Genomic DNA, 27955 nt, shown 5'->3' on the forward strand with positions numbered 1-27955 from the left:
ATTCTGGTTCAGGAATGGTACTTCTAGGAATGTATTTCAAGGAGCTAACTGTACAAAGATGTTAAATATAATGGTGAACAACTGGAAGTAACCTAAATGTTTATCAGTAGACAATTAGGTGAATAAACTGTGCTACATCTGTATTATGAAATATGATGTCAATTTTAAAAATTACGAAATGATTTACTGACTTGGAGAAATCTCTGTGACCTACTGCTAAATGAAAAATAAAAGCATGTTAAAGCTCCCTTTATAGTGATATTTCTTTATATAAAATTATGTGTTTTACATATGCATCTACATTCACAGAAATAGCTCAGAAAATATCCACAAAAATGTTAACAATGGTTGCCGCTAGGTAATGGGATTTTGGCTGACTTGTATTTCTTCTTTATACCTTTGTGCATCGCATGAATTTGCTACATGAATATGTACTGTCTTTATATTCAGAAAAAGAATAGCTATTTTCATTTTGTAGAAGAATGCCCTCAAGGAATATATACTGTAGAAGACTATTCAATGGCATGGAAATATGTTCCTAATATGTTAACTGAAAAAATCAGGTTCCAATATCATCCCACTTAAAAAATTTTAATGTCATATACACAGTATTTCCTAGGTACTATACTTTTTTTCACCACTTACTATTTCTGAAATAAAAATGTCTCTTATAGTCAATATGAATAATGTAGTTCCCCCCTCCCTGTCTCCCTGAAAAGCTGTTATTAATGAGATGATGCTTCTGGCAACTGGAGACTTGAGGAAGTGCCATATGTGTGCAGAGAAAAGACGGGAGGAAAAGATACCAAAATGTGAGCAATGCTCAGCCCTGAATTGAGGTCTTTCTTTTTGTTGCTGTTGTTAAATATAGTTTCCAAGTTTTCTGTAGTACATGTGTAGATAAACATACAAAGAAATCAGGAACCTGGCTGCTCTGCTTTTCAAGGAAGAAATAAGACTGTGAGGGTATTTGGGACTTTGGGGCTTTACCAAAATAAGAGACTAGCAAATTGGGACACACACAAACCACCTCCGTAGTGTCAGAGTCTGTAGTGAGGGAGGACGACCTTGCATGCCCTGTGAGGGACCCCTGGCCAAACAGCAGCTGGCAAAGCAAGCTCAAGAACAGATAGGAGAGTTCAGTCAGCAGGAGCAGGGCTCTTGGATCAATCTTAGCTCTGTGTGGATGAGGAAATCCCTATGAGGTAGGAGAGAGTCCAAATGGTGGGGATGCCGGCTAATTGTGGAGGAGAAGGATGCTCAACACTGTGGGGCCACACAGATATTTTCCAGGAGAACATTCCTAGTTCCTCAAAAGCTACAGGAGATGAAGGACATGGAGCAGAGGTGGAGGACTGATGGTCACAGTAGAACTTCAACAGCCCCTGAGGAGGCCAGCAAGCTCTGGGCCTCTGCTTAGAAGGGAGGGACATGGGCCTGCAGTGACTGTGGCCAGGGCGCACAGGAGAGTCCCAGGCACAGTGCCAGGTAGGAGCTTCCCTCACATGATCACGTCTAATCCTCACAACAGTCCTGAGACAAGCAGCCTGAGACTCCCAGAGTGGTTTGTCCCAAAGCACACAGCCTGTAAGTGGTAAGAGTGGTCTCCCTCCTTACTAAAGTCCTTCTCTAAAAAGGGAAAAACACAGAGCAAAGTTAACACTCACATTTATCATGAGTATTAACTCATTATTTATCATGGTGGTAGATGGAAAACAAGTTTCAAAAATTTTCAATCTGCTTTGAATATTTTTAAATAATAATACAGAAAAAAGCTGCAAGGATATACACCTTAATGGTGGATATGTCTCAACAGTAGGAATTTAATTTTTAAATTTCACTTTTTTTTAACTTCCTCTCTACCCTCATCCTTGAGCATGCAAATCTTCTTACAGCAGAGAAAAGTTTTTCCTGAAGCCGTTGTGAAGACTAGAGGATCAAAGTTGTAAGAATGAATTACAGTGGGACCTTAATGACAGAGAAATCCAGGTTCTTACTAGCTATGTGAGCTCCACTTGGTTTCGCTAAGCCTGTTTCCTAAACAATAAAAGGGGATTATAGTCTTGTCCCAGCGAGCTGTTGCCAGGATTAACTGAGATGCAACGTACACGAGAGCCCCAACCAGGGCACTTGGCGTAAGGACAGTGTTTAATAAACAGTAAACCTGACTCTTGGTAGTCAGAGCTCTTCCTTGCTGCAGCGGAAGGCTCAGCACCTGCAGCTGTTTCAGAGAGCAGAGAGGAACCTGGCTCTCTTGGCAGGGGCCCCTTATTGGACCTGAAGCTGCCTGCACACCTGACACTCTCCCCTCCTCTGTTTTTACCATCTGGATACTAACGGGATCTCATTCCTTAACCCATTTTCACCTATTTGCCTTCCTCTCTCCCTTTGTCTCAATGACCTCAGCTGCCTAGAGAGTAGTTTTGAGTACACGTGGCATTATTTCAACATAACACACATTTGCCAGGCACCTATGTTCTAAAGATGGCCCCAGGCTCCTGCTCTCCATTCATACCATCCAGAAATATGTGTATGAGCTCACGGTCTAGCTGAGAATTTAGATATTTCAGCAACTCCCACATGTTGCCTAACTGCCCTAACAGGCACACACACCAGGCTGGGAAACTCAGAGGGCAGATTTACCAGGGCATGCACATGTGTACGGGAGAGGAGGGAAAGAATGGAAGAATTTAGTATCTAAAGAGTAATGATTTCCTCACCCTATATTATGCATCAGCTTCATATACTGTCTTTCTTAAAGAGAAAAGGTATTCACTCTGCTGAACTGGTTTCAAAGGCAGTTAAACCAATGCTCAAGTAGGGCTGTTCCCTCTCATTTTCAGATTTGTTCAAGTCTGCTCACAGACCCAAAGTCTGTGGAAGGCTCTGGTCATCTGATGCTGCTGCTGAGGCAGTGGGGTGGAGAGCAGGTCCGAGGAGCTACAAACTTGCTCAGAATGTTCTCAGATATTTTGGAGCTCACTGGAATACACACACATTCTGATTAATAGGCAGTTTTAAGACGCAAAGAGATGCCAAAACCAGGCATTATTTGATATTTGTATTGCTTATTAGGTAAATATTAACATTAGTGGAAGTAAAAAGAGATTCACCTATAGTTGAGACTCCCTCACAAACTAAGATGTTTTCACTTTTATTCCCTTCCAGACTTTCTTCAAATCCATAGTCATGATAACTGAGGATTAAACATTCAACTTCTTTCTCAAACCCAGATGCATACACAGAATGGTGTTAAGTACAGCAGTATTCAAAACCAGAGCAGTGTGACAACAGCCCCTTCAAGCCCGTGGACTGACAGTCCAGTGGAAGATGTTGGCAGGGCAGTGAGACACACCCTGTTCTGCCTGTGTTATTTATGCCTCTGGCAGTGAAGCCCCTGACAAAGAAGCATGTCACTGGAACACACGCTCTTTGTTCACAGAGGTGCATGCCAGCACCGGCTGTGTCAGAAGGGACAGTACCGGGTCTGTAGTCTCTCCTTTGGCTCTTTTGCTTTCTTTTTATTTGCTGCACATTGTGGCTATGTTTATTAATTACTTTGTAGCTTAATCTTGTAAAACACACATTCATCTTGTGAGTCCTGATACACTTGAGATGGTCATAAGGAGAGGACAGGATCCCAAGATTTGTCCCCGTTTTCCCCTAAGGATTGATACCACCTCCCCCAAGAGCCGCCTGGTTACCACTCCCAGTCTCCTTCAGCATCTCCTCTTTACCTACAAGGTGGTGCCAGCAGGCTCTGTTTGGTATTAAAGATCCTCTACAGTTGTTCCCAACCCATTGTTCCAAAGCAGACCCCCATGCTAGGGACTTCGTTCCAGAAACGGACTGATGGTGTAGCAGAAAAGATGGAAGGCCTTGGAGTCAGAACCATTTGGGTTTAAACCCTAGCTCGTCCTCTTGTTGGCCAGGCAGCTTCAGTTCCTCATCTATAAAATGACTAAAATACAATCTACTTCACAGGGTTGCCTGAGGATAAAATAAGAACTTATTAGGCCCTACAAGTGGATGCTCAATCATTGCTTGTTAGCTCATGGAACTAATTTGCTAGGTTTTCGTAAAAGCCTTCATCCCACGGCCCTGTGGTTCCATAACCTTACAGTGATAGACCTCATGACAGTCTGAACAGCACCTCCCTCATCATCACAGAGATGTCTGCTAAGACTAACATTTTAAATACAAGACTCAGGAAACAACACACTAGACTGTTTTTCCCTTTATCCATAATCCTTCTAAAACTTTTTAGGCTTTGACGTATTAATTCATTTGATATTTAAAAATTAATACAACTAGTTTTGCATGAGGAGGGATAAATTAGGGGTTGGGGATTAACAGACACACATGACTATGTATAAAACAAACAAGGACCTACTTACAGCTCAGGGAACTATTTTCAATTTCTTGTAATGACACACAATGTAAAAGAATCTGAAAAGAAAATGTATGTATGTATGTGTATGTATAACTGTATCGCTTTGCTGTACACCTGAAACTAATATTGTAAATCAACTACACTTAAATAAAAAATTTTTAAATAGATGTAAGTAGTTTTGTTTGCCACTAAATGAATTTAGGTGAACTGGGAGAGGGGAGTCTCATAACTTAAAGAAAACCTTAGGTTAATGCATAGAATTCTAAGTCTTTCTCTATTCATACATTTTTCTCAACCTTGGAGCCTCTTGTCCATACCAGAATTAAGATAGTATCTGATTTGACATACGACGTATTTACTTATTTTAAGCTGAATGCAACGTTACGTTACCTACCCAAGGTCTGCAAAGCCGACTTAGTGCTCTAACCCTAGCTCTCAGGGAGCTCTCTGAGCCAGCACATTACAAAGGCTACCTGCCAAGCTTTACCGAAATGGAGACCATCAAGAATTCACACACCTCACAGGGGTGCCCTTAAAAATAAACGAGATAAAAGTCTTCGGGGAAACTCTGTAAACTCCGAGGCCCCATTAGAAATGCTAATTGCTGCCTTCGCTAGCCTATATTTAAATGTTAGAAAACCCAGGAAGATTCTCCCGAACTCTGGGACGCTCGGCTCCTCTGTGGCTTGGGCCAGTGGCCGGTCCCCACCGGCCGTGAAGGCCGACTCCGCACGTTGCCACGCGGTACAACGCGGGCCGGCAGCGATTCCGCCCCCGACGTGGGTCCTCGCAGCACTTCCAGCCCCACCTGGCCAAGGAGACGGCGGAGCTTGGGCTGTTGGCCCCACACTATGCAGGGGAGCGGGAGGTGAACCCGAAGGCCCCAGTTCCGCTCTCTTCACGTCTCCCGTCTTCGCGGGAGTCGGACTGGGCTGGCCAGGACTCTGAGGACGGACCTGGCCTTAGGGACCCCCGAAGTCGGACTGTAAAGTCTCCCCCCGTCCCCGGCCCTCCCGGCAAATGTCCAAGCGCGGGCTGGAGAACCGCCTACGTGCGCGTCGAGGAGGGACCTGGGGGTCTCAGCTCGGCAGCAGGCGTGGAAGCCCCCAAGGCGGGTCTTACATCAGCCACCCCACGTGCGATCGGAGGGCGGGAGGAAGTCGCTCCTGTCCCCGAGACTGCGCCTTTTGCCCCCAGCCTCCGCCCCTCCCGCCGCGCGTCTCCCCGCCCCGTCCTTGGTGCACCGCGGCCGCCGAGCCGAGCGGCGCCGCGCGGGGCCGAGTCGAGCCGAGCAGCCGCCCGCGCCGCGTCGCCGGTTTAAGCGCAGTGCGGGGCCGCGGCCGGGGGCGGCGGTAGTGAGGCCAGCGCTGCGCTCCAGCCCCCTTTTCCCTCCATGGTTTCTCTCCGCTCCCGTGAGTAACTTGGCTCCGGGGGCTCCGCTCGCCTCCCCGCACGCCGCCCGCCGCCCGGGACCGCGCCGCCGGCCTCTGCTGCGAGCAGACCCCTTTCGACGGCCCTCGCTGCGCAGGCTGGGACGCCTCTCCCCCCTCCGCCCCCGCCGCGGAAAGTTAAGTTTGAAGAGGGGGGAAGAGGCAAACATGGACATGAAGAGAAGGATCCACCTGGAGCTGAGGAACCGGACCCCGGCAGCTGTAAGCAGACCCCCCCAGTTCGAGCGCCCTCTCCCCCCGATGACTTGCATGTAATGGTGGCCACCTGCGGGGCTCGGGCCGCGGGTTCGCCGGCCCCGGAGCGAGGAAGAGCGCAGCTCGCGGGCTCGGACGGTGAAGGCAGGCGGGCGGGCGCGGAGGGGGGAGCGAGCGCGCGGGGATTAACTCTTTGGCGCCCGCGGGTCCCCGCAGCCGTCCGGGGAAGGCGGTGGGGTGGGGGAAAGCAAACTTTGAGCTCCTCGCCTGCCGGGGTCCTTTCCCCGCGGAGCGCGTGTGCGTGTGGCCGGCGGCAAGGGAGGGAGGAGGGGGTTGTGTAACGCTGGGAGCCATGTTTGCAGCCTCCCGGGATGCGCGGCCGGGCGGAGGCCGGGCCTGCCGAGGAGCCGCGCGGCCAGCCCAGGCTGGGCCCGCTTTGCTCCAGACCGGGCTCCGCAGGCCCCGGGCGGGTCAGGGAAAGGGGCTCGGGTGGCGCGGGTGGCTCCTCCGGTCTGACCTCGCGGTTGGCGCCGGCCCGGTCAGACCAGGGGCCGAGGGTCGAGCAGGGAGCCTCTTCCCTCCGAAGGGGACAAGAAGACCCCTTGGGCACCGGGGGGCTTGGGCGGGCGCGGCCTGGCGCGCGAGGAGCGGGGGAGGGGCGAACCCGGGCAGCGGAGGTGGCGCAACCGCCGCCCCTCCCGAGGCCAAGTTTGAAAAAAGGACCCGGTTCCCGCCATTTTTCAAGCCTAAAAATAAAACTTTCTCCCCCATTTTTATCGCTCCTCTTTGGACCCTCGGGCCTTCACTACTTGCGACCTCCCAGGGATGGCCCCCTCGGCCCGGGCTAGCCGTTGTGGCGTAGGCGGTTTCTCCCTACCCGCCCCCGCCCCCCCCCCCCCCGCCGCGGCGGCGGAGCCCGGGGGCCTCTGCCCGGGAGGCTGGCCCCTCGGTGTGGGCGGGTGGCGGCTCCTCGCGTCAGCCCGGGCGCGCCACAGACGGACACAGCGCCATGTTGGCGGGCACCCGTCTCCCTCCGCCGCGTGAGCCGGCCTGTGGGCTCGGCCCGCTGGGCCCTGCCCGCCCGCCCCGGCGGTAGCAGTGGGCCGCCGTTCCCCTGGCCGAGTCTGCGGCTTGTTTGGCGCCCGCCTCGCCGGGGCTGGGCTCGCACTGGCGGGAGCCGCGCGATCCGGCTGCCGCCGACTCGTCTCGGGCACGCTGCCGTCCCCCTCCCCCTCCTTCTTAAAAGGGCAACGCCAGGCGGCCGCCTCCGCCGGATTCGGGCGCCGGGGGCCTGGGCTCGCGGGCTGGGGCCTCTACCCCCGCACGTGCTCCAGGGCCGCCGATCCGGGCCGGCTCTCTCCCGCCGCGGCTGCGTGAGCAGCGGGCGGGTCTTTAAGAATGCCTCTTTCTTCTCCACCCCGGCCCTCGCGGCGAACTAGAGCGGCTTCCCGCGGCCGGGCACGGGGCCATGTTTCCCGGTCCCCGCGCGGGGAGGCCGCGCCTCAGCCAGACCGCCTCCTCGGGTGAGTGGCGTCCTCTGGCTGGTGGGCAGCCCAGGGGAGTCCTCCCACCCCGTCCCAGGCCAGCGATGGGAGTGTTAACGTGCAGTCAGGTAGCTGTGGGGTAACAAGTTGCCAACTTGTGGGAATTCGTCAACCATGGTTTACCTGGTGTGCACGCGAGGTTTTCAATCCCTGAGGTTCCCACAAATGTGGCCTTGGACAGGCCGCACCTCGTGGCTTCCCCGCGAGTCCCTGGAGGACCTCGGGGTGGGCGTCTCCACTCAGTCCCCGGGGTTTTAAGGTTGAGGTTTGACCGCAGCCATCCCTTCCGTCCATCGGTCAGACATTTTGTGTTGGCCACGTGCTAGTATATTGAACCGTTAGGCTCCTTCACACTAAAACTTGGAGTTGTCTCATTTTGAGTTGTTAATATAAGACGTTTGAATTATTACTGAGTAGTTGCAAATCAGTAGACTGTGGAGTAATTAAATTTAGCCAAATTTTCCAAAAGTGCGCACGTAGATCTTCAAAGTGCCTTAAAATCTGAAATTTGAGTTTTGAATGTGCATAAAGTACTATGAAAATACGCGGCTAAGAGCATTGTTGTTCCCTGTGAGAAATACAACTGAACTGGTGGTGTATATGGAATGTATTCATTATAAAATAACTAATATACTACTTTTTAAAACACATATATATACAAGTGCTGATTTTTCAAGAAATCAACAAGACTTAAACATTTTCCCCAAAGGCAGGCTACACTCATGTGGCTATTAAACTTAAATTAAAAGGTCAGCTTATCAGTTTCATTATTCACATTTCAAATACCCAAAAGCCACACATGACTAGTGGCTACTGTATTGGACAGCACTAACCTACAGTAATTCACTAGTTTTGTCACATATTTGAGTACCAACAGTATGCCAGGGTTTGGAAAAGCACTGTGAACATGGCAGAGAGCAGCCCCTTCCCTCCTGAAGCCTCAGAACCGAGTGTTGCCTGTTGCCCTAGTGCAATTTAGGGGCCTTGGGAGAGTGTCATGGGAGCCAGGCAAGAGTATGGGAGTGAAGAAAGTCTGCTCTATGGACTCTGACCAGGGGGCTGAGACCAGTAGGAGTTAGGTTCTTGGGAGAGGAAAGCTTTGACCTTAAACTGAAGGCTTTTCAGGAAAAAAGAAATTTGTAGATTTAAAGGAAGTTTTAAAAGAAGAGTTTAAAAATGTTTTGCACAAAAGCATCATCCTTAAGGTAAGTGAGAAGTTAGTTGTAAAATGATTCTTTTAAGACCTAAATCAGCTAGTCACATGGCACCATATGTTTGTTGTTGGGCCAGCTGTTAGAGAGTAGGCTTGACCTCTGGGATCCTGCAGACCCTTGTCACTTGGGGAAAGGAAGAACCCTCTCTCCATTGAATGTATTGGTATAATAAGGATAGGAGGCTCTTAAATTCACAACAGTGTATCCCATGGTTGACCCTGATGTCATGAAGTAAGACCTAACAGTATTTGAGGAGGTAAGTGGAGGTTTGATTGTAAGTGCTTTTAAGATCACAGGGGCTTTTATTGTATGTGTGGGGTTTTTTTGTTTGTTTGTTTTTATTTTGGGGTTTGAAGAAGATCCTGATAACACCTTACCTTGTGTTCTTTGGGCAAAGTACATGGGAAGAAGATAATAGGTTCATTTCACCAGTTACATCCTCACTTGTTACGTAAATGCAGGTATGCTCATTTCCCTAAGGTAGGGTAACTCATAAATAATGTAATTCAACTTTTTAAAGTCTAAAACACTTCTTTATAACAGAGGTGTTCTCATAGTGGAAAAAATGGCCTAAGATGACATTTAAAAAAATAATTTTCATAAAGAATGGTGATCACCATTTAAAAATATCTTGTAGGCAGGGATAGGGAATGCTTTATACAAAATATTGGTGTCAGTTATTTCACCGAGAGCAAATTATATAGTGCTAGCATGTACCCTATACACCATAGAAATGGTGGTAGATGTGAAGAGACACATGTAGTAGCCAGATACAGACCAGATTTAGATGTATTCCAGAATTGGAAAAAATTTCTGTTGTTTACGTAAGGCCCTCATCTTTCTACTACACCAAACATGCACCATTGTGAGCACCTCATTAACTATGAATCTCTGTTCCAGTCTTGTGTTCAAAGTTGGAAAGCCAGGCAGTTCCTGTGGCTCACAGTCTATGCCCCTGGGGAACACTGGTGGGCTGTATATGCTAGACTGAGACATTCCATATCTCACAAATAAGAGCAGTTTTTTTTTAAGTCCCGGTTTACTGAAGAAGGGGGGGGTTCTCACGTATGTCTTTTGAAGTTTTTTTCCTCCAGCTTTTGTCATTTATTGTCTACTGTGATGTGATTTTGAGCTCAATGGGATATTCTGATTGGTTGCATAGCAGCTAATTGGGTTTTTCCCTTGTATAAGGAATATATCTTCATTGAAGAGAAACTAGATACAAATATGCCAAAAAATAGTAGATATAAAGAATGAAAAACCCCAGAAATCTCACACACACACACACACACACACACCCCTATCCTACCATCTAAATATTCTGATATTTAGTATAGTCCACAAGAATGTTTAATTTTTTCCAAATTCAGATCATGCTATTAATGCTTATACTATCTTGTTGCTAAAGTACAGTAAATATCTTTATCTTTCTAAGTTACCATTTATTATTTTTACAGCCTGATTGTTAATGTCGGTATAGCCCATGGCATGTTTAGGTTTTTTGCTGTTTAAAATTGTACTGAAATGAACATTTTGTAATGTTAATCTCTGCCAAATTGCTTTTTAGAATGATCTCTTCTTTACCTACCCACCAGGTAGGATAGGGTTATTTCCTTCCTTCATGCCAATGTTTTGCCCCCCAAGCACACTTGAGAACTACTAATATAAATCTGTCCTGTTGTCATTTTGAAAGCATTCTTTTTTAAATTTATTTTTATTTTTAAGATTACCTTTCTGTGCCTCAGTGTCCTCATCTGTTTATTAGTGGAGGTACTGGGGGTTGAACCCAGGACCTCATGCATGCACTCTATGACTGAGCTATACCCTCCCTGCCAAAAAAAAAATTACTTAAAATAATAGTAGGGTGGAGAGTTGAAGATTGGTTAACTCAGAAGGATGGAAAATGTCAAAGGTGGCAGGAGTTACTTTCCACATTTTCTAATTTCACTCACTAGAGTAATCATGTATTTTCTAACTAAAAGAATTGATAGTGATCTTTAATCCTCCATCTCTTTTTCCCTTCTTATAACTGATAATTTAGGAAGGTCACTCAACCACTTAGGGGAAGTTGATACTTTTTTTTTTTTTTTTTTGGAAGAGTAGGAATGAGAGCAAGTTGGAGAGGATGGAAGAAAAATTGCTTGATCTCTTCTGTAGCTCCTAGCTCCAATCCCCATAGCTTGGCTACATTGTATGTCAACATTTTCAGTGAGAAACTGGAGTATCAGCTTTGCTGATAGCTATAGAAAACAAAAACAAGTTGAATAGAAGTCATTTGGATTTTTGTTCTTGGTTTTTAAGTGTTTACCTTAAATTCATGTTTGAGAAAAAGCTAGTTTCATTGGGAAATGAGGGATGAAGAGTGAACTTGGCCCTCAAAGTTAAACCATTTATCTTCAAGCAGAACACCAAGTAATTCTACCTTGGACCAAATAGCTCCCTAAGTTGTACATACAAATGTACAAGTGCCTGCCCAGACTTTCTTACTAGGTAGTAGCCCTGGGAGAATTGGGGACATAAGGAGATAAAACTAGAGCTGTTTTTCCTTGATTAGAACCTCCCGTTATGGATCTAGATTGGGAGGCCCTCGGGTTCTATGCCCCCCAGCCCCCACCTGATGCATTCTCCCTTGCAAGGCAGTCTGGATTCTTTCACACTCAGGAAGGATGGAGGGGAGAGGAGAGGCTTAGTTACCTCAAATGCTGCTGCTGACACAGTGCCTGAGAGCAGACACCTTTTCACCAAGGTCCTGTTTAGAACTTTAGATTGGCTAGAAGGCTGCTGATGGTGGGCTTTCTAGGCCTGTTATAGTTACCGGGTATACATTCCGTGAACTTCTCTCTCTCCCACTTGTAAACTTCCTGCACCTGAACCCATCCTAGCCATCTCTTCTCCGTGGAAGGGCTGCCCCACCTTCGACAAGAATAGAATGCCATCTCATTTTTAATATGCATTATGTATTACTTGTTATAGTCAAATGATTTTTTGTTTACTGACAGTTTATATTTTTATGGCTTGTCTACTTTTTTGTCAGTATTTTGTAGGGTTTTTTTCCTCCTCATTTAGGGGAAAAACAATACCTTAAGAAAAAGATAAAATAAATAAATGCAAATACCTAGAATTTCCATATATCAAGAAAGGTCACAAAAAAATCTTAAGGCTTGGTTCCCATTTTAAATAAAGAACTCATAACTCAGTAACAGGCTCTTAATGTTTATATTTTTTTCACCTAGCAAGAGATTGTGAGGAAACAATCCTTATTTCAAAGAGCCAGCCCTTCTCAGTTGCCTTTAAGTTTTCAGATATACTGATTTTCATCAGGAGAGGGAAGGTAGCAGAGGTATCTAGATAAAGGTGGAAGGAAGGGAAGAAAGAAGCAAACGATATAATGGGCCTGTATGCATCCTGAAAGCAGGGTTTCTGAAGAGGAAGTAGACAGGATAGCAAGAAGTAGTGAAGGAGCAAGTGAGAAGTTGCGGTGTTGCAGGTATCACTGACTCTAAATCTGTTTCCTTTTCTGTAGCTGGGGGTAGGATGTGTGGTAGTACAAAGAATGAGTAAATTCTCCATAAATGATAGCAGTTACTAGAATAGTATCCTTGGCTTTTGAATGGGAGGATGAAGATGTTACTAGTTCCCATCTTCCATTTTAGAACTATCAGCATCTCCTTCCCATAAACATGCTTGATTAATGCTGTTAAACATGTTAGAGTTACTGCAAGAATGCCTTTGGCAGTTAAAACTAATTTGCATTAGTGTAAATTTATCAAGACATGTTTAAAAATTGCAAGTTTCAGAGTCAGCCACAGAACAAGAATGGCAGTGGGAATCATGGTACATATTCAAACAGTAAACTGTTTATTAAGTAATCAGTATTTTCATAATCTTCAGATGTGATACCCTTGGGTGAATTTGAATTTTGAATTTCAGGACTTCCAAAGAAGAAGATTTTATGGCCTGAAAAAGGCACCTAATGTCTAATGGTTATCCTAGAAATGTTTTTCTCACATGTATCACAAAGTGATTCTGGAGGAGGGTATAGCAGGTGCTTAGCATACAAAAGGTCCTGGGTTCAATCCCCAGTGCCTCCTCTAAAAAATAAATAAGTAAACCTAATTTTTACCTCCCCCCACCGATAAAAATAAATAAATAAACATATATTAAAATAAAAATTTTAAAAATGATTCTTATTTTGAATTAAGGCCTCTTGCATCTTGAACATTTCCTAATGTCAAGATGATCTCAGTAAAAATTAATAAAACCAGAAGTGGAAATGTAGTCCAGCAACCTGTAGCCAAAATCTCTTCGGTGATCTTGATGGGAAAAATAAAGCTTTCCTCTTTCCCTTGTGTCAATCTCCTGGGCTTTCAGGTAGACTCAGCCTAAAGGGGTTGCTGGGGGTGGCAGGGAGGAGGCTGTCTTCACTCTGTAGTTGTGGTTAGAGCCACCCTTTCAGGAACAGACTTGGGAAAAGGAATAAGCGGGATATTGTTTCTTCACGTACATCTTAAGAACTGTAGTTTCTGTCTCTGGAAAGTAAAGAGTTTAAATCTTTATAACATGGTGTGACATTCCACCCTTGATATCTATAAGAATATTGTTACCAAAGGCTTAATCATTTTTCATTTATTTATAACTAATGATCTAGGTCTAAACAGAGTCTGCCCCTATATGTGGGTGATTTGTTGGGTATTTATGGTTGGAATTTTTACTTTGTTCCTTGTTTCTTGTATGTTTTTGAAAGCTTGTCTTTCCCTCTTTGTTACCCACAGGTTCGAGAACTTGTCCTGGACAACTGCAAATCAAATGATGGGAAAATTGAGGGCTTAACGGCTGAATTTGTGAATTTAGAGTTCCTCAGTTTAATAAATGTAAACTTGATTTCAGTTTCAAATCTCCCCAAACTACCTAAATTGAAAAAGGTAAGTGGTTTTTCTTTAACAGCAAAAGAGAAAACCATCTTGGGAGGGGAAAAATATTACTCTATCTAAGGAAGCGTTTAGTGTAGCAGAGAGCACATGGCCTTTGGAACTGGGCAGATCTGGGATTGAATTCCAGCTCTATCAATTTCCTAATGGGTGATCTTCTGCAGGTTACTTAATCTCTCTAAGGCTCAATTTCCTCGCCTATAAACTGGTGATACCACCTGACCTTGCATGCAGAATTGCTGTGATGTGTGGAAATCATACATGTTGGATGCTCAATAAATAATTATGAAGAATAACTGTGAATAACATTTCTTTTATGAATTTGTTATAATATTAACTACGTTTTGTTCTTAGTATGCTCTGGTTTAGGAACCACAGGGGCCTCCTACTCTTCATGTTTTATGTTTGTTGATTAAGGGTGAGTTTAAGTAAAGTCTTCAGATTTGTAGTCTGTAATATTTCAAACCCATAATATAATTCTTAGTGACTAGGAAGTTTAAAATGTGTTGCGATTGACTGCAAGAATTCATTTTAACAGAACTGCTCTATTTTCCTATCCTACTTGATGGCCTGTTAGTGCTTTATTGGTCAGTTATAAACCAATCACTATCTCCTCCAACCACGCCCCCCCTTCCCAAAAAAAAAAAAAAACACCCAAGAAAAATGCTTTTTCATGTCCTTGTACATTACATGTCAAGAGTCCCAGAATGTCTGCACTGGAAGAAATGTAGACCTTCTAGCCTAGCCCTTTATTTTACAGGCACAGGAGTAGACCCAGAAAGGTATAATAATTTACCTAAAGCCACTCACAAAAGTGCTTAGTACTGGAGCCAAAACTAGAACCCATATCTCCTATTTGCCAACCTAGGACTTGTTCCATCACATTTGAAAATGTATGTGGTCATAGTAGTCTTGTAGAATTCTCCAGTTTATGGAATCTCTTTATTAGAGAATTTACATTGAACCTTTATCTAAACAAAGATACAGATAGAAATCTGAACTCAAATTTAGGCAAAGGACAGGTAGGTTGTTTCTGTGGTTGACTTGCTTAAATCCGAAAGGGGCTGTTTTTTTGGTTGAGTATGGGAATTAAAAAACAGAAGTGCTTTTTGCTTATTTGCCTTATTTAGGTAATAAATGCTCAGGCAGCCCTCATGAGTTGCAGGGTGGCTGTCCTATCAGAAAGAATTCTGTTTTATTTAAATTTGTTAATTTTTTCTTTCTTGCATCTACTTCAGAGGTTCAAATGTAATCCTTTTACATTTGCATGGGTTATTGGTGACATTGGAAGCTCTAATAAGCCCATTAAAAACTGATGGCTTTTTAGCCTCTATCTACATAAACTTTATGCTAGCAGGTCCCTACTATGTGTTTTGTATTCTGTGCTGCTTTCTTAACATCCTGGTACATTTTCCTGAATTACTATGATCTATGTACTATCACACTTATTCAGAAAGTCATTGTACAGGGGAACATCCATATAGAGGCTTTATCAAATCCTTCTGAAGTCTTGTTAATCACTTAACTTTGTGGAGTTGGTGGGGGAGGAATGGAGATGTCTATAAACCAAACCAACCTGCCTTGGTTGGATGTTCTCACAGCCGATACAGACTTTATTTTCTTACCTGAGATTTTCATGTTGGAAGGATGTGAATATTACACATGTTGATAGTCTGACCAAGAGAAATGATCTGTTTAGTTTCATTTACTATAACCTCAGTAAAGCTGACACTTGAGTCTTCGTTGATTATCGAGATGTACTTTTAAATCTGGACCATGACTAGATATTTTAACAGACTATCCCAATTTGAAGGAAAAAATGTTTTGAAATGTCACATTTTTCTCTTCAGAAATGCTTGGTAATACATACGCAGCAGACTTGTTTTTTTAAACGCACTCTTTCAATGACTATTTACATTTTTTAAAGGTCCTCTGTTTGGTGTCATGTAGATTTCATTTCATTGCATGCCAGACTAAATGACAGGTGTTTTCATGGTATACATGGACATAGCATTTACATAGCATAGTGAGGAGCATGTGGATTCTTCTGAAACTAGCCTGCCTGGCTTCATATCATAGATCGACCACTGGGCAAATTACACAGTCTCTTTATTGTTTATTGTTCATTTTCCTTATCTGTAAGTGGGGGTAATAATTCTGCCTACCTCATAGGATTATTGTGAGATCGGATGAGTTCTTGTATTTCTAGTACTTTGAACAATTATTTAAGTACCTGTGTACTTAACACTTAAGTACCATATAAGAGTTAGATAGTTACCATTGTTATTGGCACTTAGAATAGAATTGAAAGCAGCTATATGGCCTAGGTTTTCTTATCTGCAAACTGAAGAGTTTAGTTTGAATTGGATGCTTTCAACCATCTTACTTTTCCAGGCTCCAATTTTTTTTCATTCTGCGATTCTGATATTCCTTGGTAAAGGTTCATTCCTTCATGGGCATACCACTGCTATTTGACCTGCAGCTGAGAATTAGAGTAGATTCTTAGAAATAGTGCCAGATTTGTGCAAGAAGTGGCCTCTGTTGAGTTGGTTTCATCAGTCTTGAAGCTGTTGCTCCAGTCCCTTTTCTGAGGTCATGGGACTTCTTTAAGGGCTTGTTCTGTGGTGTGTACCACTCCTGTAGCCTTTGGGGCAAGATTCCTTGGTGTCTTCCAGATGTAGAACCCCATGACGAATCAGCACTGTACAGAACCAGATTAGGTTTCAAGTGGCCATTGTGAGCTTTGCTTGGCCCACAAAATAAGCTGCTTAGAATGCACGGACTGTTTACCCTTCCTGGCAGGTATAGAGTATTACAGCTTCTCAAAGAATTCTAATTTGCTTTGACCCACTTTTTAGATTAGAAAATGTATTCACTGATGTTGGGGGCCAGTAAACTGTTACAATGAGCACCTGATTTAGAAACAACTCTTCTCATCCTATCAAGTCCCCCCTTCCCTGAAGTGTTCCTGGGATCTATAAACCACTTACTTCTGTTTAATCAAACAAAATGAACATACATACACTAATAAAAAATAGAGATGATTTGATCTTGATAAATACTTGCAAACTGTATTTGTTATTTATGACACCTTAATGATATGTGTTTCTCTATGTGTTATCTGTGTGCTGTGTGCATTTTCTCTTACAGCTTGAGCTCAGTGACAATAGAATCTTTGGAGGTCTGGATATGTTAGCAGAAAAACTTCCAAATCTCACACATCTAAACTTAAGTGGAAATAAACTGAAAGATATCAGCACCCTGGAACCTTTGGTGAGTAATCGATAATTTGGAAGCCAGGACTTATTGGTCATTTTCATTTTCATATTTCTTTATGGTGAGGGAAGTAATTGGAAATAATAATTGATCAAGAAAGTGGTGGGGTTTTGTTTTTTTTTTTATGTTCGTTTTTATAGAAAGTCCAGTTTTCAAGCTCGGGGCCTCTCTAGTTATATGTGTTCCTCTGGCTTTGCTCTCCCTCCCTGATTATTGTGGTGGCTTTCTTGAAAGGGGGGGATTTATTTCCTTTTTTGCTGTTTTTAAATATATATTGACTATATAGCCTTAAACATTTCTCTTAAGAAATTTTTCCCCAAACTAGCCAGGCTGTTCTGTACTTTTATAGAAAAGGCTGTTTACATTGGGTAGCATATCTGAGCTGTACATAGAACAGTTCAAGGGCAGCTCCAGTGAGTTCTAGGTCTTCTAATTCATGATCTTATGCTCTAGCTGGATCACTGGTGTCTAAAGTTTTACATGGGAACCCCCAAATTCTCCTCTGTCTTACATGCTGGAATAAGCTATGGAAAGTAGAGTGCCATTTGGGTTATAGACTTGCTGTGTGACCTTGGGCAAATTGCTTCTTCTCTCTGGGCCTCAATTTCCTCACTTAAAGAAGCTGGAAGGTTATAGTCCCTGCCTTAACTTACTTCACTTAGGAGTTCTGAGAATAAAACAAGGTAATACACTTACTTTGCTTTGTAAGTTGGGAAGCTGTGCTATTGGGAGTCCAGTCCATGTGGAGGTTATAGGGACCAGGAAAGAGCTTCTGGAGGCAGGGTTCATGCAGGGTAGGGGGCAGCTCCACAGGCTGTTTTCTTTGGCTGTCACCTGGAAATTTCTATGGTTTTAAGATTATTAAATGACTTTTCCCCCTAAATAATACATTCTATTCATAGAGGTAGAATTCGGTTCTAATAAGGCTAATGAAACTCAGACTTGTTTCATACCACCCAGAGAAGCCTGTGCTTCTTTCTAATTTTTTTCTGTTAGACATAAAGTCAGTATTTCCATCTGACTTGACTGGGAAAGGGGTTATGTAGCAGATAGGAGCTGTCTTTCAGGATCCACAAGAGCAGAACCCAAGAGGATAAGGCATCCTTCTGCTGTCTGTATCTTTTCTGATGCCACAATTTATTAAAATAATTTGGATTTCATATCACTTGTACAGAATGCTCTGTTGCTATTTCAAAAGAATATAGAGTTAAATTATGTTTTCTTTTAATGAAGAGGATTTCCTGCCGGAACTATAGGGTCTTTTCCCTCCTAATGGATAATTGAGGCTGTGCTCCAATACAGATTTAATCACCAATTTTGTGAGTCCCTTTGTTTTTATATTTCATAAAGTAGACCACATTTAGCTCATATTTCTCGTAAGTATTGGGAGGTTGGTGCTCACCTTTTTTCCATGAATTTTGCCCCTTTTTTCCTGCTATAGGTACACCCAGATACTTGGGCTCCCTCCTTTTTTTTTTTTTTTGAACTAGTTCTGTTTTCCTCCAAACCAATCCCCATTTCTAGTATTTAAGCAAGCACTGCATTTTGCTTTATTCAAGAACATTAACATTTGCCTGTTGTATCCTCATATAAGGCAGAGAAGAGAGAATGTCCTCCTTTTAGAAATGAAGAAAACGAATTTAATTACTTAGCAGCCTCAGATAAATGGCGAGTAGGGATTCAAATCCAAGTCCTCCAGTCTTTCCACTGCCCTTTGAACCTGTTCTCTTTTTATCTATAAAGTTATTCCATACCCAGGTTGACCTAAGCTGGGAATTCCAGCAGGAGCACTAAATTAAGTGCTGATGGTCTCCCAGTCAGATGGGTTACATTACGCCTTTGTTGTTTGTGTTAATGATAGGCCTATCAATTTAGGGTCATTGTAAGCATTGGAACCCCTTTTCTCGGGAACAGAACACCAGTAAGCATTGGAACCCCTTTTCTCGGGAACAGAATACCAGTAAGCATTGGAACCCCTTTTCTCGGGAACAGAATACCAGGCAGTCAGTACCTTTTCATGCTGTTACCTAGTTTTCATGGCAACCTTATTAGTCTTCTTTGATGTTTCGTCAGAAGGTTTTGTCAGTGTCACAGCATTTAGAGGTAGAGCAGAAGCAAACATTGTGTGGGAGTTGTTTGCATGGTGTGTTCCTGACCTGGTCAGTGATATAATTAGGGCCCTTTGGTGGCTATGAAATTCTCAGCGCCCTGAGACTGTGAAGAATGAGAAATAAGCATTATAATATTTACCATTTTTGGAGGATCTGCTATGTACCATACACCATAGTGGATGCTTTGTGTATGTTGTCTCATTTGTAATCAACATTTCTACAAAGTGGATAGAAATAGCATGACCCTTATTTTATACATGAGGAAGTTGAGGCTTAGGAGAGGCTGAATCCATTGTCCAGAGTCACACACTTGGCTAGCCATTTGACCGACCCACAGCTCCACAAACCCATGACTATCTGGAAAGCTTGAACTCCTGCCATTCTCCTGAACTTGTTCAGATTCCTGGGGGTGCTAGGTGGGTCTCCTGGAGTTACAACTTCAGGATAAATAAATCTGTGGAAAGTGAAGGGGGGAAATGGGTCCATTTCGACTTTGGAAGGTATTCTTCAGTGGGGGAAAACACCATCCTCATCCTCATCAACCACATACATTTTGACACCGTCTACTTTGAGCCCAGTTCTTACAGTCAATGCAATGATTGTGAATGCCTCTGCTTACTACAGGGACATTAATCGAGAGACAAAGAAGGCATCAATTCAAACTTCCTTGGACACCTTTTTTAAGAGACCTGGGCCATCCAAACCATCCCCCAAAGCCCTTCTAAATTCTAAGAAGGCAAGCAAAATTATTGTTAATAAAATGTTTAATGTTTATTATGGCTAGCCTATTAGTTTTAGGCCAAATTTCTGAAATGGTAGAGTTGTGGTTTTTTTTTTAAGAAGTAGTTACACATTACATTGAGATCCTAAATAATCTGTGTGTATATTTTGGGCCTTAAAGCATAATTTTACTGCTTTAAACAATTCTAGAGTGCTACAATTATTTGGTGTTTTGTTGTTTATTTGCTTTCACTTCGTTTTCTAGCATATTGTTTGACCTGTCCAAATTATTCATAATGCGTCCTTCCTGAAGAGGTAGTTACAACTGTCACAGATTCAGAGTTTCAGAAACAGGAGAGCCTTGGAGGCCCTGTACTAGGATAGTCAACAGAATTAGAAAATGGGCTTGGAACACTGTAGAGCTTTAAAGATCAGGGGTTGTGTACATTTTTGTACATTGATTCCTAGGGAATAATGTTGAGCAGTAAATTCCCTTGAGCAAAGAATTTAGATGAGTCTCTGTGGGAAAGCTGCCTAAATTTACTTGTTCTATCCTAGCTGGTGTAGTCAATCTTTTTGTGCAGAGAAAAGAGTTCCCCACTTGTCTAGGGTGCTGTTTCAGCATTTTTTTTCCTTTTTGGCAAGAACTCATACCTCGGCTTCTGGAGGTCAGGGGCTCTCCAGTAGGGAACCTAATCTGAAAGCTACATGACATAAAAGCCATTCTCCCTGTGATCAGAAGGGCTGGGGACAGTGCTCTTAAGACCTTGGGGGACCGACTTACATAATCACATTATTGGATTCACAAAACTCTTGGATCATTGTACGTTGGTGTTTTGAGGAGTACATTTGCCTGTTGCTGTAACCCTGTTCTGTGTTCCCTGCCTGGCTCTGTGTTCCCAAGGGCTGTTCAGTGAGAATAAAATCAGTGTGGGAACCTCTTCTTTGATAAGGAAGATGAAGCTTTTGTGTGTGCAGGGTCAGCAACCCTTTCCTCTAGAGGACCACCTAATAGTAGGTCTTTTAGGCTTTGTAGGCTGTACAGTCCCTGTCACAACTACTGCACTTTGCCATTGAACCACAGAAGAAGCCACACATAATACACAAACAGGTGTGGCTATGTTCCAGGAAAACTTGTCCTGAAGACACGGCTTTGTTTCATCTGTGTTTCTTCCCAGGTTCTCGTGAATGTTGAAATAGACTTCCCAATAAAGCATCAAAGCCTTTAAACATCAACGTTTATTTTTTGCAACTTACTTCATAGAGATCCTCTTAATATTTTTATAGTACCACCCTCTTAGAGAATACCAAGCTTTTTCTCTTGATTCAGACCCATTAAAAGTTAAACTTACGAAGCTGTATATCCATATGCCTTCCAGGCCTGTTCTAAAAGGCACCAGGCTACATGGTACTTCATATTTTGTGTTTACTCTTTATAGGTTTGCCCCCTCTTCTCCCTGTGAGGGTCTGTTGTCACTTTCTGTTGCTATCTCCTTACTTGCCTATAATACTGCCTCTGTCCCCCATCTCTTAATTCACCCTTAATCAAAACTTAATAGACCTGGGATTGAAATACTAGGACACTGATGTGATAACAAATGAAGATTTGAGTAAAATACATGGACACTTTCCTGTCCACTTTGGCTGCTCAGAAAACTTTTCTTGGGCCAGGTTTTAAGAGAGAAAGATGAAACTGAGGTCCTGAATAATTGAGGTACTGTAACAAAACTTTTAAGGTATGGTAAAATCAGAAGAATTTTACATCAGAAAGTTCTGGTAATAGTGTCAATCTTCCCTAAAAATTAGAAAAGAAGGAAAGAGTGTAATGTTTCTCTACTTATGAAGTTTCAAGTCTGAGACCCCTTCTTTTTCCCAGCCTGTATTGACTCCTGTCTTCCCAGAAAGTATCTGCATCACCACACTTGGTGCTTTACTATACTCTGTTCTCAAGTGTTTCATATCTATGTCCCCAAGTAGAAATCGCAAAGATCTTGACATTTGAATAGATTGCAGTCAGTCATATACTACCACCTCAGAGCTTTGAAGACTTAACTGCTTGATAACCCAGCAAGTTCTTATTGGTCATTTGATTACTGAAACATTAAAGTTTAGTTTTGAATCAGATTTATTAAACTCTCTGATTTGTCTCATACTGTGAAAAGATCCAATTTTAATAAATACTTCAAATTCATATTTCTTAAGACTACTCATGCTGCCAAAAGAAAAAAAGAATCTGAGAAGGTAGAGAAGGGAAGAACTAGTTAAAATTTTAGTGACCTAATGTAAAGGTTGTAAAGGACTTGAAATGTTTTCCTATGTATAAGGCTGAGTAGGTAGCAGCTAATTGAATACAGAGCCTTGAATTTTACCTCTTTGGGAGATGGGTTTCGTTGTTTATGTTCCTTTGGTTTAGGAGGTATGTTTCTTGGTCCTTTTCTTCAGAAAAAGTTGGAATGTCTGAAAAGCCTGGATCTGTTTAACTGTGAGGTTACTAACCTGAACGACTACCGAGAGAGTGTCTTCAAGCTTCTGCCCCAGCTGACCTACCTGGATGGCTATGACCGAGAGGATCGTGAAGCCCCTGACTCAGATGCCGAGGTGGACGGTGTGGATGAAGAGGAGGAGGATGAGGGTGAGTGGGTACAACATCCAGTGAACCTAGTTTTTGCCTTTCAGAGGCCCTGATAAAGCTATTGAATGTTCTTGCTACTGAGCAGAAAAATTTATATCCATGCCGTGCATGTAGGCATTCTGTTAAATTTGGAACTCTTAGGACATTGAAGTCTTCAAATGATTTAAAATGGAAAATGCTTTGAACTAGTCTTGAACTCAGAGCCTAGAGATCATAGACTGTGCTCCAGCCCATGGCGGTACTTGTAGTTTACCTTTTACTTAAAAGGACCATTGTCTCAGGTCTCTTGCTTTTGACCTAGCTGTTCCCCTTTCTTGGCTACTACCTACTTACCCACAGTCAGCTTTGTCAACACTTCCAGGTAGCATTTGGTGACACCAGCGAGCTAGGTTAGATTCCTGTGTGTGCCACAGCATTGCCTTGCTTACCTCTTTCATAGCACTTGTGATTCTCTGCTATTCTTGTCCCTTCCAGGTATGCTATGGTTATCTTCTTACCTTTTAATTCACAGGGCCGAGCACTTAGGAGGTACTTAGTACATGTTTTTTATAAGTAAATATAAATACACATTTCCTGCTTTCAATATGACTAGAGTTTTAAAAGTAATGATTTTAAAGCACTATATGTTGCATTCCATTTTTCATTAATAAAGGAAATAATCTCTGGCTATAACATGGAATTAGAATGTAATTTTTATTTTTGACACTTAATCAAGGTTTTACCATCCAGTTATCTCTATTATCTCTTTGTATATTTTCTGCTCAAACTACCCCTCCTGATTAGCTTGTGCTTTCCTTGCATAGTGACGTGATTACTCTGAGTCATTCTTAGGATAAAAGGCTTCTCACCTCCAGTGGCTTAGAGAATGCAGAACAATTAGTTTGCACGTAAGTCAACATGAAGAAAATTTATTCTCACAGAGTTCCTGGTGTTGCTGGAATTTGCAGTATTATTGGACTTGAAGCATTGTTTTTAATACCTCTTTAAAGATAAAAGTTCATAAGACAGAAATGCTTAAAAGTGGAGAGCATCATCAGGCACCTTGGGTGCAGTTAATAGGGCAATACTCTGGAAGCATTTTACAGTTTTTTATTACTGCAGATTTCAGACAGGATGAAAAGTGATGGGATGTTAGGTGGTAAAGTGGGCACAGAATAGCTCAGCTTGTTTCAGATGTTTACATCACTTAATGCCCTTCACTACTGGTTCTCAGTTTTTCTTAAAAACCAGTCTTGTTTTTATTTTATTTACATTCACCTTAAATGGATTGAAAGGCCACCTGTGTGCAGGAGCCCATAAAGGAAATCCCTTGGAGGTTGGAGGGCAGTTCTTGAGAGCGAGATCAATTAGGCAACAAATATATGTGCTAGGCTCTGTGGAAAGTAGTTTCAAAAGAAAAAATAGACATAGTTCCTGTCCCCTTGAAGCTACTGTCTACTAAGAAGGAAAATGTTAAATAATCATAACTAAATAAATAATCACAAGTGAGCAAAGTGTGTGGTAATGGAGAAGCATCACGTCGTCATGTGGGAACATAGAGCTGAGATTAGGGGGTTTGGCAAGTCAGCCTGAGGAAGTGATGTTTAACTGAGAATCAAAGGTTGAGTCAGTGTTAGCCATGCAGAAAAGGCAGGGAAGAGTGCGCAGAGTCCAGGAGGTAGGAGCGAGCACAGCAAGCTCCAGGACCAGGAGAGAGAACTGCTTGACTAGAGGCCTGCACCAACCGGAGGAGAGACACAGTACCTTTCAGCTGGCCTGGCTGCCTCCCCTGTCCCCACGCCCACCGTCATCCCCATCGTGGGGTTATTATGGCTGTTACTCAGGTTTTTGATTTGCACAGCTGGTTTGTAGTGGTACCCTTAACCCAGAGAAAATGGTTGGTATTCTTAGGTTATTTTGGTTTTTTGTCTGAGAGGGGTGTTCTTCCTTCTTTTCTTTCCTTTCCTTTCCTTCCTTCCTTGGAAAATTTCAAATATAGACAGTGGTAGAAATACCAGTAAAACCAACTTTCATGTTCGCATTACCGAGTTTCAACAATTACTGTGTCATGGCTGATCTTATTTAAACATACACACTTCCCCCCTTCCTTATTTTGAAGCAAATTGTAGAGGTTGTATCATTTCATCGGTAAGTATTATGGTACACCTAGTCCACCAGGATTCCTGGCCTCCAGGTTTTATGAGACTCGAGATAAAGGGACTGAGCTGCAGCAGTGTGAGAGAAAGAAGGTCGCTGTGGTTTGTGCTTTCTCCTGACAGTGTAGCCCAGCACTGTCCTGTGGACCAACCCAAAGCTCCACAACCTTAGCAGGTGTGCCTTGTGGGGCACACAGGGTATTTAATGAATTCGTTTTGGACTATTTTCAGAAGGAGAAGATGAGGACAAGGAGGAGGATGAGGATGGTGAGGAGGAAGAGTTTGATGATGAAGAAGATGAAGACGAAGATGAAGATGTAGAAGGGGAAGAGGATGAAGATGAAGTCAGTGGGGAGGTCAGTGCAAATCTTGCTGACCTGTTTCCTATTTGCAGTTAAAATAAAAGTGGATTTTTTTTTAAAGGAAAAGAAAAGCCTTTTGAAGAAGTTAAGGTACTCATAAATAGATGGATTTCTGTCTGATTAATTTAGCTCTTGCCCCCTTTTAGTAAATACTAAACGGAGTACTTATTGAATGCCTACTAGACAGTGCTTGGCTCTGCAGAGTAAGTTTTGACCCTTTAACTTTGGGAGGCATCAGCGAGTTTAGTATTCAGTCAGCAGGATGAGAAAACTGGAAACATTGAGAACAATGGTATGTCCATCTCTTTGTTGGGAAGGGTATATTTACCAAGTCTGAACTTTCTTGTATATCCAGCTTAATGCAGTAAATACACATGTGCCTGCTATGTTAAAGAATTGAGGATACAAAGTTGAATAAAAATGTGGTCCTACTCTGAAAGAACAAGTAGTCTAGTTTATGGGACACACGGTAATACAGTATCTCTGAGGAGCTGAATGCCATAGAAGGACAGGAGAGAGGAGTGAGTTAACTTTGACCCTAAAGGGGATTTGTGAAAACAGGCCAAGAAAATAGATGTCATCCAAAAAGCATGTTCTTTTGTAGTACAAACATAAGGCTGAGGATTTGTGTAATTTCATAGGTCTAATGAAATTAAGTTTGTGAAAGAAGCTTTTTAAGAAGATTTTAAATTAAGCTTATTTAAGAAAAACCAACAGTTCTCAGTATATTAAAGTAGGTAAAAATAAACTTACAGTTTGTTCCTGGTGGACTGTTACATGTATTGACAATCATCATTTTTCTTTGTACTCCTCAACTGAGCAGACTTAATCTAATAGTGGTATGCTATTTACCATTCCATAGGAAGAAGAATTTGGACAGGATGGAGAAGTTGATGAAGATGAAGATGATGAGGATGAAGATGAAGATGAGGATGAAGGTGGGTTAAAGCCTGTACTATGGTCCCCCTCAGTTAAAAATCAGGCGGAAATTCCGTTAATTTAGAATTTGAAACCACTGAGAAGAAAATAAAATGCCTTTGACCCTCATGGTCTTCACAGGCACTTGTATAGCCACATCAGTGCATCTGTGCTGGTTCAGCCCCCTGGCTCTACAAGAATTAATAATACCTACATGAGGGTGGGAAGCCTGCCCTCAGTCCCCACACGTTTTTTTAGACCCCATCATTTTGGTTACTGTCAGGCATGAGATTTCTGTTTGGAATTTTTTCATTTAAAAAATTCTTAATTGGATCGTAATTTTTCCAGATATATAAATAGCACCTTTCCAATTTTATTAATGTTACTCCTTTTCTCACCACAACCAAAACTAGTGAAACATTTATTTATTACTTGTCAAAAGTACAGATTCTAACGCTTATGTACGTCAGAGTACCAGGTTGTTTGCTGTGCTTTCCACTGGTTCATACTTTCAGCATCTGCACAGGACTAAATTTACATTGGATATAGTGATGGTTAGGCTCTGATTTCTGCCTTCAAGGAGCATTCCGGAACACACTTCAATGCAGGTTTAGTTAATTTCATTAAAATAGCCAAGAGTTTTTACTAGTTGAAAAAACAGAATGATGCATAGGCCTCTGTGTCTCAAATATCTAAGAAGTCTAAGAAATCTTTTTATTTAATATAAACTGGCTGAGTCTTGCCATGTTCTAGGCTAAATACTTTTAATCCTCAGAATAACCCTATAGAGTCAGTGCCATTGTACCCATTTTACAAACGAGGAAACAGGCTTAAAGCGGTTTAAGTGGCCTGCCAAGATCACTTGTCAGTGAGCTTGGCTCAAAAATAGTCTAGCTAACTCCAGAGTCCTTGCTGTGCGTTTTAGTAACTGCTAATGTCTAATTGTTGGGACCAACAAGTATAAGAAAACTAAGAAACGTGACGGCGATTTAAAATTGAGAAAACGGACTTGACTTGGCTATGATTTGAGACGCTGCTGTGCATTGTGCCCTTCTTGGTTCTGTAGTCACTATTTTATGCTCCTTCAAATTAATACTTCTTAATTAACAACTTGTCCATCTGATCAAGCTTACATCATTTTTTAAATCTCCCAACCGTTAAAAAATTCATTGTTGTTACCTCCATTAGCAATAACTTAGGCAAAGTGAATGCATTTCCAGTTGTTTTAAAGTGAATTTTTGCTATTGTACAGAGGAGGAAGAAAGCGGGAAAGGTGAAAAGAGGAAGAGAGAAACAGATGATGAAGGAGAAGATGATTAAGACCCCAAATAACCTGCAAAAAAGAACTGTTCAGTATTGGTTGGACTGCTCATATGGATTTGGTAGCTGTTTTAAAAAAAAAAAAAAAAAGGTAGCTGTGATACAAACCCCAGGACACCCACCCACCCAAAGAGCCAAAGAATAGTTCCTGTGACATTCCGCCTTCCTCCACTTAGTCCCTCTTGGAAATCCACCACCAAGCTTTGGGACTTACCCCAACAAAATTGTAAGCGTTGTTAGGTTTTGTGTAAGACTCTTGCTGTAGCCTGGATAGCTGTGAGTGGTGAGTCACCCGTCTGTGGCTCCCAGTCACGCTGAGATTGTAACAGCATTTTTACTTTCTGTACAACAAAGAAGCTTTGTAAATAAAATCTTAACATTTTGGGTCTGTTTTTTCATGCTTTTCTTTTCTTTTTAATGAAATTTTTTTACACTAGGACATTTTATGTGACAACTGCCAAAAAATATTTTTAAGAATTAAGTGAAATAAACACGTTCCTCTTTGGTAAAGCCTAGTTGTATGCTTACATTTGTAAATTAAGACTTTGTAAGCCTGTGTTAAAACACCCTAAAGAACTGGTTTCTTTGGCATTTTTATTTTAGAGATTGTTGAGGGGAAATACACAATATGTGAGATCTTTGAGCATTTAAATCTAATCCTCATTCTTGATTGTGGAAATAAATGAAGTAGACTTTTGAAAAATAGTGTTTGAAATTCAGTGTCCTGGAGCCCATGAACGCCAGTAAAAATACTGT

At 42.4% G+C, this 27955-nt stretch overlaps 1 protein-coding gene across 1 annotated transcript; it reads left to right on the top strand.

The window, feature by feature from the left end:
* Window positions 1–5634: 5634 nt before the first annotated feature.
* On the top strand, window positions 5635–27583 carry ANP32B (acidic nuclear phosphoprotein 32 family member B). The gene is made up of 7 exons (XM_006204063.4): window positions 5635–6045; window positions 13570–13719; window positions 16876–16998; window positions 22275–22464; window positions 24831–24955; window positions 25824–25899; window positions 27132–27583. The coding sequence occupies exons 1-7, from the start codon at window positions 5992–5994 to the stop codon at window positions 27197–27199; spliced, it is 786 nt and encodes a 261-aa protein (XP_006204125.1). The 5' UTR covers window positions 5635–5991; the 3' UTR covers window positions 27200–27583.
* Window positions 27584–27955: the final 372 nt, after the last annotated feature.

This window comes from Vicugna pacos, chromosome 4, assembly GCF_048564905.1.
Source record: "Vicugna pacos chromosome 4, VicPac4, whole genome shotgun sequence".
In the NCBI taxonomy this organism is placed as follows: domain Eukaryota; kingdom Metazoa; phylum Chordata; class Mammalia; order Artiodactyla; family Camelidae; genus Vicugna; species Vicugna pacos.